The sequence below is a fragment of the Rhopilema esculentum genome, chromosome 5, assembly GCF_057945365.1.
Source record: "Rhopilema esculentum isolate cy_ngs chromosome 5, ASM5794536v1, whole genome shotgun sequence".
NCBI lineage: Eukaryota > Metazoa > Cnidaria > Scyphozoa > Rhizostomeae > Rhizostomatidae > Rhopilema > Rhopilema esculentum.
The window spans coordinates 8,511,550-8,536,212 of NC_142819.1; the positions used below are offsets into that span (position 1 = coordinate 8,511,550).

Below are 24,663 nucleotides of genomic sequence, written 5' to 3' on the forward strand. Positions count from 1 at the left end.
ATAATATCGGATCACAAAACGTAATTATCTTTCCCTAAGCCTAACTCTAACCCTAAACCTAACCATTACCCTAACCCTTTACTTGAAATAATTAATCATACTAATTTACGACTATTAATCATGTTTATTTATGACTATCAGGTCGAGCAGTAACTATCAAAGCTTCTTCCTCTTCGTAGTCTCGTTTCACTCATAAAACCTCCATTTCGTCTTAGCAACAGAGAACTGCATAGTTTTCCTAGCAACTGTACCATAACGATCTCTGGAAGGGAAAACGGTCACTATAGTTTGCTCTCACCAAGAAAACAGGAGTTTGAAGATATAGCAAAAAATGATTCAAGTGGCATCTAGGGTATGTTTACTTGATCTAAAGCCTTTATTTTATCTTCTTTGCGTAGCGAATTAAAAGTTTCACCATCAGTAAACATTTTTAGGCCTTATTGTGCAGCCTTGCTCTTCTCTTGTGCGTGATAAACTGCTTTTCTCTTTGAGGAAGTTAAGGTTTTTGTTTTCCATTATTCCCTATAAAGTGTCGATTATAACTTCAAATCAAATATTTTGATCGAAGCTCTATAAAAGTGGCATTGTTTGGTCAGCTATTCTAAAATATATGCGGAGTTGGCCGATCTTGTTCATCCTCGTGATCAAATTCTGAGCAATAAACCTATTTTTCTAGCTCCAAGGCAAAGTATCATTTTGCAGATTTGGGAATGGGTTCAAAGAATATGAATATGCTAAACAAAGATTTAGACATTTTCGGTATTATTTATTTTGATATCTGCTGAAATAGCCTATTGTATAGGGGGCCTCTGTCCTCGATTAGCCTTACAATAATCTTACATAATTCCCCATACATACATATCCCACAGATAATTTGTGTTCCATATCTTATTGTTATAATGATTGTTTGATATTTGATGTATTTTTATTTAGTATTTTGTGGAAATGTATGTTGTGGAATTTAGAATTGAATGAACCTGAGACATTTTGCATCTGTTAAGTCAATAAGTGTTCTCTCTAAATTTTCTGACTTTAAATATTTTTCAACGGAAGATTGATTGAATGTCGTGGACTAGGCCTATTTGAATTTGAAAAACTATGAAGCTTTGTCATTCAAATTCTCCCAGTCATTCAAAACAGTTTTAGAATTGAAGTCCATTGCTTTGCCCAATTTTCTTCACCAACATATAGAAATGACTATGTTAAAAGTAATGTACAGATGTAATGCACAGACATGTTCAAACCAACACATTCATTAGTGAGAGGGTTAAGAAGCAACATGTGCACATTTTCAAACTCAGCGTGATCTGCAATCTTTTTGTTTTTGGACTCTCTATAATATTGGGGCCCAGGCCCCCTGCCCCCTCTTGCAACCCTCTGACACTTGACATGCAGATTTAATTCATTCTCAGTAAACCATACATTCAAGAAGTTTAGAAAAGAAAATGTGTTCAACTTTAATGATTGTGTTCATTAGATTTGATGCTGTACTGTGTATGTTTATTATTTTTCTAATTATTTATTATTTTAGTAAGTTTATCTCTGAAAATGAATTCTCTATAAATCTACTTTACCCTAGAACCACGCTTAAAACGTTCATTTTCTAGAAAGGTTAAGAAATATGTAAAAAACTTTTGGTAGCAAAATGGCCTGGAAATTTTAGAAACTGCTTACCAGCCCTGGACCTTGGTTTCTTATGAATGCATGTGCTGAGGAAGTAAATCAGATGTGTTTTCACAATAGAAAAATGCAACTGGATGAGTTTTATTTTGAAATTTTCTGAGTACCTTTTGTTTGATGATAGTTTCATGATTTTATTATTTGGCATGCATGATTATTACTATATATTATTATATATTATTATTCAGGCTAACGTGGAATATCCATCATCAAACATAAATGATGTGGAGGCAAAGATTCGAAATGCTGCCCAAGTAAGATGTGCAAGAACAGATGAGTACTTAAAGGATTTTGACAGGCTTCGTACTGGATATATCACAAGTATGTCTCCATTGCCATTTTTTGTAGTTAATTGACAACTCATTTTTTGAGCACTTTAAGTAAATGATATGTTTAAAGATTGAGCTTATGAAAAAGAATTGTTTAATGTAAACTGCCAGTCTACCTTTAATATCTTTAAAGCATGTTATATCTTTAGAAATTTCATAGTTGATACAAATCAATGTTTTCCTAAAAATCAAGTAGACTTTGGCAGACAATGTACTTTTTACTTAATAGTAAACATAGTTGTAGCAAATTGAATATTAGTGCAAAATAACTGGGGATTTTTTCTCATCAACAATGTAGTTACTTTTTTTTCAACAATGCTCATCAACAATGTAGTTACTTTTTTCATGAGCCAAAAAATATCTGCATATCAGAATACCATGGTTTACATATTTCCTAAGAAGTATATTCTTTGATTTCATTAATATGCCACACTTTTTAATGCACCTAGAGTATTATCTACATTGAGAGAAACTTCTCAACTTGAACTGGAAATTAACTTGTATTGTTTGCTTCTTTTGAAGAAGTGCAGCTAAAACGGTGCTTGGATCAGCATTATGGCATCGTTTTGGAACCTCTTGAAGAAGACATCCTCATGGCAAAATATGGCTCAGATAGACAAAAGCCTGGCATGTTTAACTACAGAGATTTTTGTGCTGTGATTGACAAAGGTATGCCAGAGCCAGCTTTGAATAATATTTATAATTTATTGCAAATCTAGAGTGTAATGGTTATATTTATTAAATGTTGTTTTGAAGTTGAATTTTTAGGGGCTAGTGACAAATTTTCCTACAAATCCTTAATAAAATACCAATATTTCGGACTTTTTCTAAGAAATCTGGTGCATTGGTGTAACAGGGATTTGACTTCCTTGAAACCCATGTCACTTTGAGTTGTTAACGAACTGGTTCGAGAGTGAACACAGAAAGCGAGCTACTCATGTTGAGATTAATCACTGCACTGCCTGAATCACTAAACAAAAGACTAAGTTTTATAAACAAACGAAAACAAGGTTAGCATGATTATTACGTATGATGATTGATGATACATAGTCCTTTTAAATTTGGGGGGGGGAAGGACCTCATTAATTTTCAATGGCTCTGTCAAAGAGAAAATGCAGTATTGTTTGAGAATTTTTCAAGTTGAAACTGTTGCCCTGTTTTTGTGCATGTATCAGTAAATTCTGTGTTAACTGAGATTCTATTTTAATCAATTTATCAACAGATTCAATATAGTGATATATCTTAATCTTCATTTGCAGGATTTGAAGCCACAACCTATCCAAAAGAACAAAGCAAAACATCGCCAAAGTAAGATTAAAGTACTTGTCTCACCTTAACCTTCTAAAGCTTTGTATAGTTGTGCTAGAATTAAAAGCCATTGATAGAGCTTGCATTATCATACATGCATCTAAGCCTTTTTAAGTCAAATTAGGAATGTTTCAGAAATTTTCTGATAAACATTCTCAATACATTTTGAACAAGATAAGAGCTTCAGACAAAATGACAATTTGGAAAAGAAACCATGCTTTTATAGTGATTAATAAGACAAGAGTGTTACAATGGAAGTTAATTAATTTATATACAGTATACAGCTTCTAATTTTAGTTTCTACTGATGATTCATCTTTCGGTCACAGATTGGTAATCACCAACTGCTTGCCACATATATGTGTATTTCAGTAAATCATGCAATTTTGCAAACAAGTCACGCATGGGGCCTTATTTAAGAGAATCATTGGCAGCTTACTACCACCTAAAAACTCATGTTTGCAAATAAGCCCACCGTAATAAGAACATTAGAACTGTAAATGTTAAAATCTGGAGTGCCATGAAGACGTGTTTTTGTAAGACACTTTTCAAACACTCTTTGTTGCAGTGTGATCTCAAGAAGACCGATCAGTCCAGAACTGAATGAAAAATGCCAACAGATACTGACTCGCATTGCGCCGCACTACGAATATCATGGCATCAATGTCAAGTCTTGCTATGAAGATTTCGATAAGCATAACATCGGGACAATAACTGAAAGTCAGGTACTTCTTTTAGCAGCTTTCATTTTTGCACGAATCAAATTCTTTTTCTTTATCGACCTTACTTCACACACAGCCACTCAGATAAAAGCCATCAGATTTCTAACGCACATGCAATTTCACACAGGTATCATTTTTGACCGTTAACAGTAGACAGGTTATAAAAATATTATACAACCCACAAGAAAAAGAGCACTTGATAACCTCTTTCTTTTTCTTTAGTAAATTAACATTGTTCTGAGGAGGAAAAAGGATGACTGCATATGCCTTTTAAGACTGATTTTAGTGTTCCAAGGACTCTGTCAGTTATATGAACCATGTCACCACCCATTTTAGATTTTGAGTAATCTGGGATTTCTATTAAATGCTCCCTCCCTTAATAACAAACAAGTTTTGGTCGATGTTTTTTATCTACGAGATGGACACAGATATTAACGCAATGTTTTATACCGACATTGTTTTTGAACTCTTAGTGAAGGGGGTTTTATGACGATTTTCAATATGCCTTTGCTCGATATTTCTGTTAAGTCTTTTGTCATCGCAAAATTCATAGAAAAGCACAAAGACCCGCACTTTAAAAATCCAAGCTTCTGCCGTATAATGATGGTATCATTGAACGGAAATTTAGAATTTCTAGTCTCGATACTCTCTACATTACCTTAAAACAACTCTGATCTTTCTGCAGTTTAATGTCAATCTCTCTTCTTTTACAGTTCTATCGCAGCTTTCCTGGTCCATCGGATGTCCAAGAAAGTGAAATGCGTCTTCTTGCTAGGAAATATCGACATCCAACCAAACAGGGGATGTGCAATTACCTGGATTTTCATCAAGACATTGTTGAAACTCAGAATGAATTGAATTCTTCCAAAATGGCACAGAAGGACATTGAATTTACAGAAGATGAATTCATAACAACAAAGGTGAGTTTTAGGTTTTAGAACAAAGGGGATCCACAAAGTGTGAGCTATTGTGCACTTTTAATTGGCTTGCATAAAAAATCTATGCAGCTATCAGAAATTTGTGTGACTACTATAACGGAATTCTATGCGGATAGGACGTATCCTGGACTGTGGAAGTCTGAAGTGTAACTCCATCTAAAAGGTGTCTAATTTGTGATTCACAAAAATATTTACTTTAAATAGCAGTTTTATGTTCTAAATTTGGCTGCTTTTGTCAAGAAGCATTTTAAAGAAATCATATTAAACTCAGCTTTGTAGCATCGAATTCGCGCTTTCGCATTTTCAAATTAATTCTAAATCCTCCTCCATAATATTCCAATAATGGAAGTAATTGCTTCTCCAGTTTAAGTGACATTAAGTGATTGGTTTAAAACAATAAACTTTACCCTCCAGTATATACCCCTAAAAGTGGCCATCTATTTTGCTCATATGCAATACAGCATATTTAAATTTTTCTAGTCGAGAAAAGAAACCGATCTCCAAGGAGTGTTTAGCAAGATTCGTGTTGCTGTTCACAAAAATGGAATCCGTACAACTGAGTTTTTCAGAGACCATGATAAACTTAGGAGTGGAATAATAACCGAGAACCAGGTACATTTCAAAGTGCTGTTGATCTTATCTGTTTCTATCTGTCTTTAAATTGCTTTCTGTATGAATTTCGATTTAAATTTTGATGTAAAAATTATTTTATTAATTTATCTTTTATGAATGATTTGTGTCATTTTATTATTATCGCATTGTCTAAAGTATCTGGCTGATTCGAGCATTGGGAAAACTAACTACTGTTGATTTTTAAAAATTTTGAAAATTTTACCATGTTTTAGCTATATTGTGCTTTAGTTGATGCAGGACTGCTATTTGCCTTTAATGCATTCTGCTACTTTTTTGTTGAAGTTAAATTTATTCTTACATTTGACGCGTTCAATCGGTGCACGTGACCTCTTTGTGGTATGAGTCATATAATTGCATGTGTCTTCGCTATGTAACAGTAGACCAGTTGGAGACAATCCTCTAAAGATAAAAATATCCTATTGGGTTATATCATCGTTTGATATGCAAGTAAAGTGAAGTCTGAAAGCCTCATCTTTTCAGTTTTCAATAAATTTATATAAATGTAAATACTGCTTTTGACTTCAACAAAATTCGATGTCTCTTTTGTTTAGAATTATTTTGGCGTTTACAGGCCTGGTTTGAACTTTTTTCATTTATTTTCAGTTTGTTTGTGGATTATCACTTTGCTGCGGATCTCAAGCCAGCTTAACGAGAGACGAAATCCAGCTTCTTGTGAACTTCTACAAATTGCCGGACGGGAGAGTGCGGTACAAGGAATTCTGTGACTCCATGGAGAATGGTATGGATTATATGACTTTTGCAGTACTTTTGGAAGTGAGGGGGCATTACTTTAACAGGCTCTATTGAGCAAGCACCGCGGAGCAGGGGGGCCTGGGGGGTTTTAGCCACTTGTTGCAAATAATGCCAAATATTAAATAATAAACTACCAGTAAAGCCTCTTTTTATACGGTTTTGACCCCCCTCCCCCCACACTTTTTTAGACCCACCACTTTTCTCAACGCTCTGCAGTGCCTGTTGAGAAAATGCAATGTTTGGAAGGCTCTAATCTAAGATTCAATAAATTTTTGTTTGCCTTCCTCGGTTGACTGCCATGTTTTCATGTCTTTCTGGCTCTAAAATTGTTGAAACTTCAAACTTCAGAGTTGTAAAAGGCTTCGCTTTGGAGGATAAAAAACTTGCATTAGAGCAATATTTAAGCAGGCTGCGCCCCATAGCATGTGCCAGTCTAGTTTCCAGCATTCAATTTATGCCATTAATTATAAGGAGAAGAGAAAAGACCAAATTTCTTTATAACCGTGACATTTATCTTGTTACCATAAATTGAAATGCAACAATGTTGTGATTTTACTGTCTCGCTTTTTACATTCGATGCATCTTGCTGTCGTTTTTTTCATATTTCGCGGAAAGTACCCGAGATGATTTTATGCTGAATTATCCCTTTGCAGCGTTTACCATTCCACATTTAGAGAAGAACCCAACAGCAGTAGTTTACCGTCCTCAAGTTGGTGAGCTTGCCAAGGTCAGTTTTCCAATTTTCCTTTTGATTTTCTACTGCGAACACTGGAAGAGCTTTAATTTTTTTAAAGGAGTCGTACCAAACTCAGGGCTTGTTTTGCCAATACTTTTGCGAAAATGTTGCAGGAAGTGACTTTGATGATAAAGATAGTCAAGCATTATTCAATTTCATAATTGTCATTGATTCGTATATTTATTAATTAATTTATTTGTGATCCAGCATTAATCGTGATGTCATAATTATAAGACAAGAGGGGTCCCTATGATGACGTCATGTAGACATATTTTATGACATTAGATGAGCTTGTTAGTGAGTTTGATATTTTCCCCAATATTGTAAGGGCTGGTGTGAGAGTTGTTGTTGCACAAACCTTTCATGTATAGCATTTTCTTTTGCCTTGCAAACTTTTATAGATTCCATCTTTTAATCCTAGTTCAAGTTAGGTAAGAAATTTTGAGGTTTATCTTAGTCATGTAAAATAAAACAGCTAAGAGAAAGCCTTATCAAATTGTCTTTTCCAGCTAGTCCGATGTATACTACACAATTTCGTTAATATAGAACGCCTGTTCGGTATTATACTTTATCAACAGCATTTATTGTAATCTATTTGTTTTCTATAGGTGCCCAATACATTGTCTCCTGCAGAAGAAGACAGTGTGATGTCTGTTTTGACAAATCTACGAGATATAGTGCAGAAAAAGAGGCTGATGATATACCCGTATTTCAAAGATTTTGACAGGGTGAGTCCGCTGTCTATCTATTTCTTTTTCTTTCTTTCAGTTATTTCCCCAGCAATAATATCTTTACTTCTTTTCATTGTATCCGTATACCAATGAAAAGCAGCCCAGGTATTTTAGTGAGCCAGTTTCATATCTAACGCAACCCACAATTCCCTATTCCAATTCCTATTCTCATTGTTCATCAACTTAGATTGAAATTGTTCAATACTCTCTGTTTATATTCAAACATGCACCAACTGAGTTTGTAGATTACCTTCTGTCGTTTCATCTGTGCATGAGGTTGCTTCCTAACTTTCCGATTTGCTCAAGTGTTTCCATTGTAACAAAGACATCCACATAACCAAATTGTAAAACATAATGATTCGCCCCTGTTATAATGACTGTGCTTACTCCGCTGGTTATAGAATATTTCAACAATTAGCAAATCCTCGGCCATCCCAACAATCTCTTTTTGCTTCGTTTATTTCATTTCATTAGAGTAAATCTTCGGTATTTTAGCTTTTCTCTTATCCATTAACGGTTAAAATAAATTTCCTCTTAGTGTGGTTTTCTTTAAGCTTTCGTAGACCCACTCCTGGGCCAATATCAGCTGCTACTAATTTCATCTCTCCTTTTACTTGCGACCGCACAACAACTTCAAATTAGGACTAGGCAATGGTGTTCCCCATGGATCCGTCTTTCCCTCTTTGTTTTGACTCTATTTTTAAACGTTCCGCAAATGGCCAGCTTCACATTGCAAACAGGTTTTTCATACTTTTCTGTTGCTTTACTATTTGCTATGCTTAGAAATTGTATGTTATAGCATCTATACTTAGATTTCGTTTTTAGTTGACTAGAATCACATAGATTCATAACTTTCTTAATAGGCAAAGGGATACACACGCTGCATCACTAAAACTCAGTTTAGCAGAATGCTCCACATGGTCGGATTGGACGTCTCCCAAGCAGATCTAGAGGTTTCTGCTATTAAATATCTGTACATCTCCAAAACTATCACTATTGGGTGTCAAAACTTTCACGTCTTTTGAACATTTAAAAAATTTCAATTTAGGGAAATTTACTTCAACAATATTCATGATAAGAAACGGAAATAAGTAAATGTTAGAAAAAGAGTATGTTTTTCAGTGGCTATATTTACATCTACGCTGAAGTTTTTTTTGTATTTTGGCTTTTAAAAATGCTTTTAACTGATAAGAGAAGTTAACACTTTCTGCATTCCTCTTCATAAAAACGGATATGCTTGCTTATAATTCTAAGATTTCGTCTTTCCTTAAGCTTTTAGCTCGGAAGTTTGACTGTGGTGGTGATGTCTATTACCCAGCATTTATTCAAGCCATCGACTCAGGTAGTACTTCGATTCTATATTGAAACTTTTACCCATTTTCTATTCGAATCACTTTATTGAGCTGGCACGTCAAGGTTTTCAGCAACCAGCTGACAGAGGTTTGCCTCTTCATTAAAGGCTCTCTATTCAAATAGCATAAATCTGGTAGTTTCAATTTTCACGAAAACTTTGCAAAGCCACTTTATACGCATATCTTATGATATTGAAATCTGATAGTCATGTTTTATAGCAAAATAAAATACAATATTTTGACCTTTTATGAGAGTTGCCCTCACCCCCAAGATATGACATTTGCAAGCCATATCATTATGCTGGTATGCCGTCGAATTGCTGTGCACAAAGACAGAATGCGTTTCAATGCAGCATTTAAATGGTCAAATTTATGGCAAAAGTGTAGACAATATATGTAAAACTAGCTTTCTTTCCGAACGCAGAGGAAGGTCAAATGGTTTGCACCTCCTCCCCACCATCCCTTCCTTTAAAGGCTTGGCCAAACTATGCAACATCTCGTGCAGCCTCTGTCCGTTTATTTGTAAACGTTCTGAGATCTAAACTCCTGATCTAGCCATTTACTTCCTTCTGTTCTTTGTTTCTTTGAAATTTATTAAGGAAAATACTGTTCGGCTTAATAAGTAGAGAAAGCCAGGGAAAAATTCAATCTGGGTATTTTTAAAGAAAAATTGTATGTTCAATTGTGTGGATGCAACAAATGTCTTTAAAAGAGCCATATTGTCTTTTATCCTGAAAAATTAGTTGAAAATTGATTTTATCCTTCTTGCTAATATATTCAACAATGTTATAATTATGGTTAAATGTTTATTCCAGAATATGTAGGAACTGCTGAGCTGAAGCAGAATTCTTCCTCAGAAAGGTAAGGAACAATTGCATTGATTGATTCTTTCCAATGTCATTACATCTACTGTAATTGGATGTAATAAAGCAATGAAATCGGCATCTAATTTCATTATATTTATTATTAAAATTGGTTAAAACATATCCCTCCTTACAGGTCTTCCAGCATTATTGGGACGCCTACGACTCCTGTAACAAAGAGAGTTGATCTGGCAGCAGTTGTTGGACGGATTCGCCATCATGTATTAGTCAACAGTTTGAGGGTATTCATTTTTCACCACATTTAACATCATGTGTAACATTTATTATTGCTTCCATTTTAATGTATTATTTGCTTCTCGACTGAGATATTTGAAATCAGTGTCAGCATGACTTGCCAAATCACTGGCAGCATTATTTAATTAATTTATAACCAAAAAACCCTGTTATCATTTACGCTATTATAACAAACTTTTAAGAAATCAATCGTTTGACAGGTCCGGGCTCTGCTAAGCTAGTACAAACATCGACATATTTAACTGCTGGTGCTCTCATTGCTGTGTTTCAAATGTTTTTCCTTCAATGTAAATACACGAATTATTTTGAGTTATAGGTCTGCCTTTAATGTCAGAGCTCTGAGCTGTTTGGCACTTGCTTTTTAGAGCATTTCAGCATTTTCAAGCATTCTTCGTTTTGAAATCTTTTGAATCAAAAATGAAATACATTCTACAAGTTTGTTTGATTTTCAATATGATATCTTTGGATCTTTCTATGTTGTAGATAGAAGAGTTCTTTCAAGATTTTGATCCTCTTCGGCATGGCTCTATTAGTGAAAGCCGATTTCGAATGGGCCTAAGTGCAATGGGTTCTAATCTTAGTGAAGCTGAGTTTAAATGTTTGACCCAAACTTATGCAGACCCAAAGAGATCTGAGAACGTGTTGTGGAATGACTTTTTGCTCGACATCGAAATTGGTAAGCATCAACTTTTTTCTTTCTTTGTAAAGGTAAAGCGAGAAGGAATTCTACAGAGAAATGAATCTGAAGAATTTGATAGAGAAAAATTGATAGAGAAGAATGTTGATGAAAAAATGTAAGCATTTACTCATTAGTGTAATTCTGTTTTTATCGACAGATTCAAGAGTCATCTGTCAGTCAATAACCGTGTGGGGGGAATCACGTTCACTGATGGGTCAATTCTTGATCGAAAGATGGTTCAACCCTCTATAGTTTCTGTCAATTGTCTTTTATGGAGCTACACCATTTTGAGACCATTTGCAATACAGTATCTTGCCCAAAAATGATAAATGCAAATAAGCTAGACTGACCATCTATTTTTGATTTCTAATTTTTGCAAAAAGCATCGGAATCTATTCTACATTGTAGCTGTTTGACATAATGTCTTCTTTTGCAGTCCAGTGACTGTTACCTTTTTCGAATCTTAGATGTACCATGTTGTAGAACTTCTGTTTGTCTTTGCAGTTTTTACAAAACGGGGATTGGAGAAAACTCCAAGATACACAGTTGCCACATCTAAGGAATTTGTCATGCAAAAGCCGGGAACAATAAACTGGGAAAGCACCTCAGCCGAAAAAAGACAAATATTAGACTCAGCCATGTCGAGGATGAGAGAAACTGCAAAGCAGAGAAGGGTCCTTGCCAAACCATGTTTTCAAGATTTTGACAGGTAAGGAATTGTATAAATGTATAAACAACCTGTAAGAGCCATACCTATAGATCCATCTTTTTCGAAAAACTCAATGGTATTGAGAATAAAGTTAAGCTACCTTTATAGGACAGCCGATGGGAGCTCAATGTCCTTTTCTTATGAACAACAAACACTACAAGTAAACATACAAATATAGTAATCAGATATTGACTTGTGTATTTGATCAATATCTTATGAACCTTTTATCAATGTTTCTCAGTGCTATCAAAGCAGTCAAAGATACATTTTCAGTAAGCATACAAATGGAGTGATCCTGTTAATCGTTTAATGATACTTTAACTTTCCATGTATCTAATTGGTATATTTGTTTAGGATTTTCGTCCCTGATAATGGCCATAAGCCAACTTAGTCCAAAGCGTAGTTGTTTTTTTTTTCTTTATCTTTCATGGAATCTTCTTTTCTGTCTTTAGACATAACAAAGGCTACGTCACAAAGTCCCAGTTTTGTCAGTGTCTCACTTCCCTTTGCCTGAATGCGAGCAAAGAAGAAATGGACGTGATTATTGAAAAATACGCTGATGATACCGGCTTTAATTACGTCAGATTCTTAGAAGACCTACAGCCTTCAGAGAAAACCGAAAATAAATACATTGAGCGGCTAAAAGAGCTGGAACTTGTTAACAAGAAAGAGATAAAAGATTCGGGAAGTGCTGGCATTGTGCATGTAATGAATAAAATAAGAACTAAAGTCGTCAAAGAAAGAATTAGAGTCGAAGAGTTCATGAGAGATTATGACAAGCTCAGAACAGGAAGGCTTTTGAAGAGCGTATTTCCACGGGCCATTGACCTCTGCCAGTTGGGACTTGTTAAATCCGAAGTCGAAGACCTAATGACATTGTAAGTTTTATTCTTAAGAAGTGACATTGTAAGTTTTATTCTAATGACATTGTAAGTCTCCTGGCGCCACCACTGCACTGTATAACGTTGAGCAAACAGTTACCTTTAATAAATCATTGTGTGCGTGTATATCTACAAAACTTGAGGGAAGAACTTTCTCTGCGGCAAGCAATTGATGGATTTGTGTTCACCTTTTTCTAAGAAGTGATATTTAGAGTTTATTTTTATGTAAATCTGATAGCATACCAGTTTGCTATGGAATATGATTCTGTCAATTTGAATGATGATTTTATCAGTTTATAATTCTGAGGTAATTAGGAAATCATTCATTCCTTCCCTTTAATGTCTTCATCATTTTGAAGGCCTTATGATTTTGATATCTGACATTATATTATTATTTTGCTTAATTCGCTGTATTGCTTTTTTGCAGCTATGAGTCCTTAAACTATCCTGACTATGTGGATTACACACAATTCTGCGATGATGTCGAAAGTGTTTTCACAGTCAAAGGTATAGAAATATATTTTTGAAACTTTGACAGATATCTGTACAACAAAGCAGTGTATAGAATACACTATACTGAATAGCACACTATACTGAATAGCTATCGACGATAATCGATAGTTTAACAGTTCAACGACGTCAAATTACATTATCAGAATATCTATGTGAACATATCAATATCAGGTTTTCAATAATAGGCCATTTCAAACGTTTGATACAAACTTAACGCAGGTATGGAGTAACTCAGTGTACATTAGGTATAATTCCAATTGCTAAGCAATATTAATTTTTTGTATAACTGCTTAGCATCTCTTGATGAGGATGCACGCGTATGTGAAAATTTAAATGGCATTTCCGCTGCTTTTGCACAAAATAACTATAAAACATTTGGTGTCACTTGTCAGATAGTACATCATATTTATCAGCCCACAACTTGTACATTCTGCAGAGGACAGCACAACATTCATTTGTCTTCTCTAAAACGTAGCAGCTTGCACTCCAGCCTCTGTGCTACATAGAGTGCCACCTTTTCAATGCGATCCTTTTAGATGTGTTTTTGAAAGCTTCAATTGCCGTCAACTTTGTCAATAGATGACTGTTAAACCCTGCAGAGAAAAGGGCCTTGCCAGTTTATCTTCAATCAAGGGGGATTCCTCTCGAAGGAAAATATGGAACTTTGAAGTGTAGTGTTTAGCTACCGAACCTTCAAATGATGCTAGTCAAGTTAATGTTGAAATAAAAAACCTGAGCTGGCTAGGACTCTCTGGCCTTGTATCTTTGCTTCATGTTAAAGGCAGAAACCTTATACGAAATTCAACTGAAGCTAAATATATGACGGGAATTTTTGCAAATGTTTGTCCAGAAGCTAAAATCATCAAAACAAAGTCATGAGCCGAAAAGCAAATTTGCTTTAGGCCAGCACACTTGCTCAGGTCTAGTCAATGTTAGGGCCTGAAAGTCCCCCCCTGGAATTTGCTTCATCTTCCGACGGAGGGTGGGTAAACCTTCCACATCCCAGGTTTTGGAAAATGAATTTTATAGTTTCAACCTTCTGGCAGGGAGGCTATAGTCCCCTAGCTGACCAGGCAAAGGATATTAAGTTGTTTTTAATTGCATTGGTAAGGTCTTGAGAAGAACCCACTCTACGATGTGAAGCAGTTCCGACCACCGCCCGACAGCGAGAACAATAAACTAGCCGAGAATGCAGAGAACATGCTGGAGACGGTCATGCATAGGCTGGCCGATCGAGTGAGAATAAGAAGGATCCAGGTATGAGAGGCTTTTTAAATTGCTGGTTGTATTAACAGGAAGTTGACTGCATATGCCCCGCCATATGGGAAATTGTCTATCATACAGAATATTTGGGGCTATTGCAGTTTCGCACCTCTCAGCGTGTGGTTCCATGCATAAGGATAGGGTTTGGGTAAGGATCAATGTCCAAGAGGTGCGAAACTGCATTAGCGCCGAATATTTGATGTGACTGTAAATAGATTGTTGAAATCTTGTACAAAAATATTATAGAATTCTTATCGACATGATATCTTCCGACTTATAGTATGTCCACTTTAAGAATTCATCATTTAAGCTCTGTTGTTTAAATTTCTATATAACTTCGTTTTGTATACTATAAACTTTAAAACATTATACTCCATAAGTATCTCCGTATCTTCATATATGTATTGTCATCCTTTATCTATAAATGGTTGTCGGGAAATTCAGATTTATCAGGTTTAAGTCTCATTTGCAAATACGTAGGGTCTGAGCGTGAACAATTGGTGCTGTAGCATTTCCCGCCAATTGTGAGCAGAGAAGCCTCTCAAGTGACCTCTATTTTCTTTCGCTTACACCGCACCATTAACAAAGGCCTATCCAAAGATATGTTGCCTTTGCCCGCAAGTTGATGGAGATTGCTTCAAAGTTAGAGACAGAGCTAGGAAACACTGCATCATCGATATTTTTATTACCTTATTCCATAGCAGACGAAAGCAGTTCCTTTCCTTCAAAGTTTGTGCCTATTCATACTTGTATCATTGACTGATTATTTTCACTTTCTTCTATTTTCAGATATTTCCTCTGTTTGAAGACTACGACCGTGTTCACAATGGATCCGTCTCGAGGTCGCAGTTTCATCGTGTTCTGAGTGAGCTGGAACTTGGCTCCCTTGTCAGCGCAAGGGAATTCGATGTCCTGTATAAAAAGTTCGACATTATGATTGGTGGGAAACACGACTTCAATTACATTGGATTTTGTGACATGATTAACGAGTATGCTCAGTTTGAATATGGGAAACCCTAGAATACGCCCTTTGGCGACGCAGAACAAATTTTTGTTTGAAAGCTTCTCATTCTCTCTAGTTTTAATAATTGTGTTTTCTGTATCGAGAATTGTAAATATATATGTATTGAAAAGACCAGCATACTACCTTGTAGATATACTTGGTGCATATCTGTTTGACTATATTTAAACGTGACTTCAATCACTAACTTCTCAATCTGCAATCCGTAAGTTCAACCACTCGGTAATATCCTTGGTGCTTGAAAATCGGTATTTGGGAAACGGAATGCCGTTTGGCAGTGTATGCTATCTGAGATATTCCTGATCTGTTCATTTGCAACAGCTCTTCAATTTCGGCCGTCAAGAGAGGATATGCTCATGCCATACAGTGACTTATAATCTGGTGTTTTAGAAGCCTAATAAAAAATAGACGCTTGATACAAAGGAGCCCCAAGCTTGTTGATAACAATCTCATTTCCGGATTACACTGTTTCGAAACTGGCAGCTTAGAAGCAGCAAAACCAGAGACACACCTCAAAATGGCGACTCCATGCGCACAAGGTTCAAATGGATCTCGTAAATTTTCTAGAAAAATTCATCCTCTCTCAATACTGTCCATCAATTCTCTCAATACACGATACGTTAACTTATTTAAAATCTGTTGGCATTGTTTCTGTTACTTCATCAAAGGGTGAGTTGATGTAATTTATTTTTTCATTTCATTTTCAATTCATTTTAACTTTTTATCTATGGTAATCCATTCAATATATAAATGCTGATTTGCAAAAAGACTCGCTAAAATGAATATGATAAAAACCCTTTTTTACAACATTAGCATAATCACTACAAATAAAGAAAAAGCGAGATGAATCTTAGTTCTGCTTTATATTCTCTTCAAAATATGAAGAAAGATTCTGACCACTTTAAAAGATGTACCTAATAAATAATTCATTTATACACAAAAATGTACACAACTCATTCCGCTAACTCTATGCTATTTAGTGTTTTATCACAATATTAAAGCAGAAATTTAATCTACGTGTGGAGGTTCCTAGGGACTTGGAGAGAATTCAAATAGACAGAGAATTTTGAATAACCATCAAGCCAACTGATCATTTTGAGTTTTGGAAACACTTAGGAAAATGTCAGAAAGATGAAATATTATCAGCAAAATTTCCACATTCAAAATTTTCAAATTTGACGATATTATCAGAAGAAGCTTGCCACGCTATGTGACTATAATAGAGCATCAATGTGATCTGACCAATAAGCAAAAAGGTATCGATTTTGAAACTTTTGCCTTGTCGAACAACTTGCTTCTCTAAAGCGTAATGATAGTGCAGTTGTTTAGTTTTAGCAGTTGCTTTGTGCATTTTATGGTACAACAAGTCTGGTACAAGTACCCAATCCGATCTGCTGAATACGATAAAAGGAGTGTCAACCTTCGAAAATGCCCTGGAAACTGAAATTAGTTGCAAACAAAATATTCCTTATCCCTAAAAGTGTACATTTGGCCTCACCTGCTAAACGCAAATGAATCTTTGATACAAAATCCTCTTGATATTTTCTTTGTGCAAACAGCAGTATATTTTGAATTTTCTTGTCAGATTCTCTTTCATCAATATGATAAGATTCATACCAAGCTTTGAAAACACCCCTAAACGCTATTTTCAGACCAAGAAACTTGTACCCAGTTCCCCATTGGGTATCGCGATTTAAAAGTTCAACTATATTAACAACAAAATATTTCGTCAGATAAATTTTCGGCGGATAAACTTCGTCGAAAAAATTTTGGACAAATTTTCAGAATTTCGTCGTGACAAAAATTCTTCGAGGATTTTCAACACAGAGTATTACCAATAGGACAGAGGCATGAGAGGCAAAACAATACACTTTGCTTCATATTCATTCCCATAGTTACCAACTCCGTGGAGACTTTGGGGCTTGACCACCCATTCGCAATGAGGAGGCGGTATATTTTCTCAAGGTATGCGAAGGCAAATCACAAGAGGTGATTTTAGCACTCAAAGGGTCTTTACTCTCGATCTATATGGGTTGAAAGCTCATTAATATAGTATATATAATAGAATATGTATAAATATAAGTAAAAGATTCGGAAAGCATAAGTGCATCTACAATAAAAGATTTGGTCTGGGAATTTTGCACTCTGCAGAGTTCAAAGTTTGGGTTGAAATGTGCAAATACCTTATACAAATGAAATAAATAGTATAGTTGTGTAAAAAAATAGAGGAAGGATCCTTTGAAATTGGCGACAAGAGACAGTTAGAACTATTTATATCAAACAAAGTTAGCTCAAGGACCGACAACGATGATGATGATTATGACAATGATGCCGATGATGAAGATAATTATAAAGGCGATGTAAATGGGGATAATGGCAAAGTTGGCATCGAATAGGTTAAAAGGCTACATAAATTTGATTTTCTATGTGAATTCTCAAAAATCTGAAATGTAAAAAATTTCGTCATGACCAAATTTCGTCCCTTTTTGAATTTTGAATGTTTTGTAGTTAATGTATGCTACGTAATAATCTGACACTTTTTTCAAACGCAATTTGACTTGCTGAATAAAATGAGACACAGATCAAACTTTAAAATTTCCCGTTAAAATTTGAAATTTCATACTTAAATACTTTTAGCCAGAACTATATTGGGTATTGCAAAATAACTATGCAAGTTGCCAAACTAAGACTTTGTTCTTTGTCGTAATTTGATTTGCTGAATAAGATTTGCTGCATATATGTCCAGCCTGCAAAATAAATATATCCATTAAGTAATCACCTATAAAATGTATCTTCGGTTATAAGCTAGAAATAAACAGCTTATATACTGTAAAAAACATGGTAGTTTTTGCCAGTTTACAGACTTTGCTAGTTCAAATATAAAATCCTCGAATTATGAACAACGCCAAGGTGTCCACATCTGTAGCGAATACGTGACAAGGAGAATGAAAACCATTCGTGCCCTCGCCGTGATTTACGAAAAAGAGAAGTAAACTACTTGAACGTTTTAAGAAATTTTGCCTTTATTCTGGATTTCACTTCAAATTTCACATACAACAAATGCTATTCCCGATGCAAAAGGCAGTTTTTATTTCACACTGACGCTTTCAACATCAAATTTTTTCAGCTTTTATAACCGAGAACGGCACAAACAGTAAAAGCATAGGAACATGTCATACCCTTTCTAGGGAGACCATTGCCACTCAGGTTTCATGTATTTTAACTCGCTATGTACTTAAAATATTTTTGGAGATAAACTGATAATACGGGGGTAAACTGATATATATTTGGTAGATGCGCCTGCTAAGAATGGTATTTTAAACGTTGTTTAACGAGGAAGTATTTTCTCGGATAAAACACATGTAGAGGCGAGAAACAAATTCATCCACGGTACAAAGACAAACGCCAGTGATCGCTTTTCGTGATGATTCCAAAAAGAAGTCGTTGGAAATTCGATTTCTTACACTTTTTAGCACCACAGGCGTAGGAACTATTTAAAAATTTAGGTGGGGACATGTAGGAAAAAGTGGAGGTTTTGTTTATGCATGGGTACGGGGATGTACCCCCAACCTGGCTCCTGCGTCTATTTTTGATACTAAAAACCCAGCAGCGAAGTAGTGAACCTGACTGGGAACAATAAAGAATAACTGATCAAAAAACTGAATATATAAAGGTTATTATCCGTCTCCACGTTGGTATAGCTTTTGAAACCTTACACTGTAGCTTTAAAAGGAAACATGGGGCTTGTACATACATTTTTATCATGTGAAGTTATTTTCCTGAACACAAACTGCCTGGGTCTAGAAAAAATTCTTAACCAATTTGACAATCTTCCATATTTGGCAAGACGATGGCTTAAAACCTAGTGCCCATTCCCAAATAAGACTTTCTTTCCATTAACGTGACATTGATCTGACGTCAGTATTAACGTCGCATCAAGGGCAATCGAATTCACTTTGCTCAGTAGAACGAAAGAGACCAGCAACAAACTTTCATCGCGAAGCTTCAACAAGTAGACTCGAATCATGGGGAATATGATTTCTAGGCAAAGAACGCGAGGAGGTTCGTTGAAATTACTTGTTTTGAAGTAAAAATTGATTGGAATCGTAGCTTACAGTATTTTTTACTACATAGCTACAACTTATAAAGACGGGAAGTAACAAGCGACATAACAACACTGTAATACACAGGTTTAATTAACACTTGAATTTGTTTAAATAACATTGAAGACTAGCTATGAAATTTAAAGATATTTATAAGCATCAAGGTTTTCCTGATGACTTATGCTGCTTCAATACCTTTGTAAGCACTTTTCTGAACAAGGGGCGAAAATATATCACAAACATAGAATAATAGTCTTGTCTCCTAAAAAATTACTTAGTTCAAGTTGCTTATTATTTTTACATCTCGTAGAAAAACAACGCTTGAGAGAGCAAATCAGCGAATTGTCAGTAATGCTTTACTCCTTGCAACAAGAAGTCGCTTTTCAAAAGACTAAAATAGAAGAAAAGGAGAAACAACTTGATGATGCTGCAAAAGAGAATTGTAAAGAAATACGAACCTGTAACGAAAAGGTTGCCGTTGTGAAAGAAATAATGGATAGAACATTTAACAGGATCGAGAACGATATCCAGGCTTGCAGAGCGAAGGTAGAGCAAGCAAGAGCCACCTTTGATGAAGACAAAAAACATCTTACGAAACTAATTGAGAGCCAGGTACGAGTTATTCTTTATTACCAGTCACTTAAAGATAAAAAGTAATGGATGCATAATTATCACAAAGAAAATTAAAGCTGTAGTTATAGGAACTTTCTAGGAAATGAAGCTCTCGGATACCAAAGAAATCATCATTACATGGGATACCTAAGAAACATTACATGAATTGTGACTTTTTTGCTTTTAAATCATCTGATTTAAAAAGTCAGAAATAGTCCATTTGTTTATTGAATTGTATACGATTTTCTCTGTTTTTGAAACATAGGAAAGCTGCAGCAAAGATTTAATAAAAGCTGTGAGCAATTACGAGCAGGGGCGCGTTTCAATCGAGGAATTTAATGCCCTGAAAGCCACATTGGAGACACTGCAGAGTACAGTCGATATGACAAAAGAATCAGTGCCATCGCCAGTGCGCCAGATGATAAAGGATCGGTCGAGTGAATGGGACAAAGAAGTGCTGGAAATGGTCGAGAAGTACCAAGAGACCCGTGGTTTTCTTATGGAGCTCATTACCCTTGACCTTAGTCACGAGGTTTGTAAACATTTCAGCTATCTCTCAGCTAGAACATATCTTACAAATTTAAAAAAGGTCAAATTCACTCAACAAAACGACAAGGAAATTAATTATGTTTTTGCGATGTAATTGGTCATAACTTTTATGATGCCAAGACATTAGCGAATTGAAGAGAATGGGTCTACAGGAAATATTTCTGACTAGGTCTACAGGAAATCTTGATCCTCCAGGTTCTGCCAATGCCGGTCTTCCTTGTTAAAGACATTTATAAGCTGAAAACGAGTTGCTTGAGGTATTTCTATTTACATGAGGTATTTCTCATTTGTACAGATTTCTCTGCTAAGATTAGGCCTTTAATGGAGTTCTTTGAGAACTTGGAGTTCTAACAGTCCCTCGTTTTTCAATTTTAGCGTGACATTGTGGGCATGAAGTATCGATTGGAGAAACTTGAGGAATTTTCAAACACCAGCCAAAAATCCTCGGGTGAATTTCTCCCTACGCCATCCTTGCCAGAAATTGAGCGATTAAAGTCTGTTCACTCAGAAGCACCAAGTCTACGAAAGTCGTTCTCAAAGCAAGAGCCAATTGATGCTGACACATATCAACTAAAATTCTCAAAGATAAGCTCTGTTATGAAAAGGATGAAGGAAAGCGTCACCGAAGCAAAATCTATCCAATAAAGAAAAAAAAATCAATGAAGGCATACGTATTTTCAGACAAATGGATTTATAAACTGTCAAATTTAATGCATGAATATTTCAAATATTCTTTGGATATGCTAAAGTTAATATAATCTTCATGAAAACTGATTAACTTTTTGTATTTTTGAAAAATCTGCCTCTTTAAATATATTTTAAAAATTGTTGCTTGTTTGCAGCAAGAATATTTTTAAAGAATTAGGTAGTATTACTTTTCTTTTAGTAGAGATCAGTAAAAGGGATCTGGAGGAAACTTAGAACGAAAAATGGGTGTTGTATATAATCTGATTTGGTCTTTCTTTTTGAATTTGAAGTTTGCAGGAAGTGGGTGTTTTCTTTGGGGGAAGTAAAGGATTTTTGGGGGTGGGGGAATACTGTGTCTTTCAAAAATTGTTCTCGGAGAAGCAGGTAAAAAGAGCCAGGTTTTGTATTTTGTTGATCAGGAGAAACCTCATTGACATAGCTACAAAATCACGTGTTATCATACAGAAGACTATACCGAAACAAAGTATTTGCTATTTGCTACACAATATATCCTACGGAAAAACTCATGTCATTTTTCTAACTTAGCTTTGAGAAAAAGATATCTATGATATCCTTAGCATCAATTTCTACATTGCACTGACAGTCTTTAGTCTTTCTGTCATTGCACTGACAGTACTCCAGCTTTTTACTTTCATACGTGTAAATGTATTGGACAAATGAAGCCTTATTTTTGATTCTATTTTCTGAAACGAATTCGTTACTATGCCAACTCTTCTTCCGATTTTTGACCCTCACTTTCTTTGCCTGATGTTGTTACCATCTACTTTCAATTCACAGACCGGGTGTTGCTTTCTCTTACTAATGACCACGCATTCTGTTTTATTGCAGCTTGATTGGAGGCCGCTGTTTCTGCTTTCATCTCCCATTTTGTTTAGCAGTGCCTTTAGTTTCTCTTGCGATGTTTCGATGATAGCTGCATTATCAGGATATCTCATTTTTGTGATGTTCCTTCCTCCAACAGTAGGTCCTTCTAACTCGTTTATTTTTCTTAATATCATTTCACTGTATATGTTAAACAAATCGGGGGATAATACACACCTTGCAGGCACCGCGGAGCATTGAGAAAAGTGGAGGGTCTAAAAAAAGTGGGGGGGAGGGGGGGCTAAAACCGTATAAAAAGAGGCTTTTCTGGTAGTTTTATATTTAATATTTGGCAATTTTTGCTAAAGCCCCCTCCCCAACCCCCCTGCTCCGCGGTGCCTGCCTTGTCTTACACCTCTTTCAATCTTTGCGTATTTGCTATGATCAAGTCCTACTCTGATACATGCAGTTTGCTCCCATTGCAAGTTCTGAATTATTTGCAGATCTTTATCATCTTTTTCAATGGATCAAATATTTTTCATGCTTTACCTCATTGAATGCTTTTGTGTATTCTATATAACAGATATATGATAATAAAAATAATAATAATAATTTCTTATTTCAAGTTGGCTCTTATTGCTAGCTCACGTGCTAATTTAAGCTTCTATAATAAATTGATACAAGATACTATAATAAATTAAATCTAAATTACAAACGAGAGAATACCATTAAAGAATATAACTAAAAATACCCTAAATTACCTATATACAATCTGCACATTCTACAATTGCAATGAAAATAGTAGCTTGGAATTTTTCTTTTGAAGTTGTTAAGTGTATGGGACTGTTTTTTAGAAGATGGCATAGCATACCATATCCTACATTCAAGAAAACATGCACTTTCAATACCATACCCTGTTGTTTTTGGTTTCGGTGCAAAAATATTTCTGCAGCTTCGAAGGTGACAAGGTAAACATTTCAGAACGAAAATTTGTTTCATGAAACAGTTTACATTTCCAATGCTCTTTCTGCCAGCAATATGATAGCAAATATTGCGTTTTGTGTTCCTGCATCTGGCACAAAACAGCTTTGTTCTACACCGATCTCTTCTGGTTCTAACTTATTCCTTGTTCTATTTATAATTATTACCAGCAGAATTATCATAACTATTGGTCATGTACCTCATAAGGTTAATTCGATGCAACTAGTCAATGTGTGTGAATAAAGGAAAGATCATGATAGCAAGCTGCTCGACGGACTCCGATCGGTGGAATTCTTGAGGCGAAAAGTCGATAGAAATGTAGCAAATATAGAACACTGCCACACACCCACACAAAACAACAATAAAAACACACCAAAATTAACTGTGGCTAATACTTCGCCCTAGCATACAGTGCTTCATCACCTCCTCCTTTCTCAGATGATCTTCCGTTTATTTTAGCAACCGTTGTCTCCTATGGTCGTAGCTCTTTCACCTGAAACACAACTTCCCTTCTGATAGCCAATGGAATTCGTTCTCATCACTGAGCAAGGGGCCTGACCAGATGCAGCCAGTTTGGCAAGCCGGACCTGAGCAAGTTTCTTATCTTAACCGAGGAATGTCGCTGTTTAACTTCTTACCGAGGAAATGGTAAGCCAATAACCTTGAACTTTTAACAAAACTTGAAAATTTTAAGAAAAAGAAAGAAAAGAAAAAACTAGTTCTTAATGTAAAAAGTTTTCATCAAAAAATTGTCATTTTGGTAAGCCTATAGTCTTGCATTTTGACGAAAATAAGAACCTCCAAAAATGGTCATTTTGGTAAGGCTATAATCTTGCTTTTTTGACGAAAATTAAAACCTCAAAAAGTCTAATATTTTTTGAATAAATCATCTTCAAAAGAAGCAAAACGTCCTTTATAACTGTAAATAAAGAAAATAGAGTAGAAAAAGCAAGGCTTTGGACTGGAAAAATTCTTGTCCAAAATTGGTCATATTGATAACGCTATAACCTTGCTTTTATGAATAAAATTAAAACCTCAAAAAACCTAATATTTTGTGAATAAATCATCTTCCAAAGAAGCAAAAGCTCGTTTATAACTGTAAATAAAGAAAATAGAGTAGTAAAAACAAAGCTTTGGACAAAAAATTCTTGTAAAAAAATTGTCATTTTGGAAAGGCTATAACCTTGCTTTTTTGACGAAAATTAAAACCTCAAAAAGTCTGATATTTTTTGAATAAATCATCTTCCAAAGAAGCAAAACGTCCTTTATAACTGTAAATAAAGAAAATAGAGTAGAAAAAGCAAGGCTTTGGACTAAAAAAATTCTTGTCCAAAACTGGTCATTTTGGTATAACCTTGCTTTTTTGACAAAAATTAAAACCTCAAAAAGCCTACTATTTTGTGATTGAATCATTTTCAAAAAAAGCAAAAGCTCGTTTATAGCAGTAAATAAAGAAATTAGAGTAGAAAAAACAAGGCTTTGGACTAAAATAATTCTTGTCCAAAAACGGTCATTTTCGTAAGGCTATAACCTTGCTTTTTTGA

General features: G+C 35.1%; 2 protein-coding genes across 3 annotated transcripts; both read left to right on the forward strand.

The window, feature by feature from the left end:
- The first annotated feature begins 199 nt into the window (after window positions 1-199).
- LOC135690057 (uncharacterized) lies at window positions 200-15,505 on the forward strand. Its single transcript, XM_089108720.1, has 20 exons — window positions 200-352; window positions 1,869-2,001; window positions 2,532-2,678; window positions 3,269-3,317; window positions 3,885-4,041; window positions 4,752-4,958; window positions 5,457-5,588; window positions 6,213-6,348; window positions 7,016-7,089; window positions 7,707-7,826; window positions 8,693-8,782; window positions 9,102-9,171; window positions 9,997-10,042; window positions 10,181-10,286; window positions 10,783-10,975; window positions 11,483-11,687; window positions 12,140-12,565; window positions 12,996-13,075; window positions 14,193-14,338; window positions 15,134-15,505. The coding sequence occupies exons 1-20, from the start codon at window positions 332-334 to the stop codon at window positions 15,362-15,364; spliced, it is 2,769 nt and encodes a 922-aa protein (XP_088964846.1). The 5' UTR covers window positions 200-331; the 3' UTR covers window positions 15,365-15,505.
- A 518-nt stretch (window positions 15,506-16,023) lies between these two features.
- Window positions 16,024-23,010, forward strand: LOC135690059 (uncharacterized). Of its 2 annotated transcripts, XM_065207510.2 has the most exons (4): window positions 16,024-19,427; window positions 19,779-20,080; window positions 20,346-20,612; window positions 21,005-23,010. In XM_065207510.2, the coding sequence occupies exons 1-4, from the start codon at window positions 19,391-19,393 to the stop codon at window positions 21,272-21,274; spliced, it is 876 nt and encodes a 291-aa protein (XP_065063582.1). In that variant the 5' UTR covers window positions 16,024-19,390; the 3' UTR covers window positions 21,275-23,010. The 2 variants fall into 2 exon arrangements, with proteins under 2 accessions (XP_065063582.1, XP_065063581.1); XM_065207509.2 differs by having other exon boundaries at window positions 16,024-20,080.
- The last annotated feature ends 1,653 nt before the right edge of the window (window positions 23,011-24,663 follow it).

Coding starts and splice junctions, on each gene's coding strand:
- LOC135690057 (XM_089108720.1), top strand. CDS start 332: ATGATTCAAGTGGCATCTAGG. Junction 4,959..5,456: donor ATGAATTCATAACAACAAAG/GTGAGTTTTAGG, acceptor AAATTTTTCTAG/TCGAGAAAAGAAACCGATCT. Junction 14,339..15,133: donor TGAGAATAAGAAGGATCCAG/GTATGAGAGGCT, acceptor TTCTATTTTCAG/ATATTTCCTCTGTTTGAAGA.
- LOC135690059 (XM_065207509.2), top strand. CDS start 19,649: ATGCTGCTTCAATACCTTTGTAAGCACTTTTCTGAACAAGGGGCGAAA. Junction 20,081..20,345: donor CGAAACTAATTGAGAGCCAG/GTACGAGTTATT, acceptor TTTGAAACATAG/GAAAGCTGCAGCAAAGATTT. Junction 20,613..21,004: donor CCCTTGACCTTAGTCACGAG/GTTTGTAAACAT, acceptor TTTCAATTTTAG/CGTGACATTGTGGGCATGAA.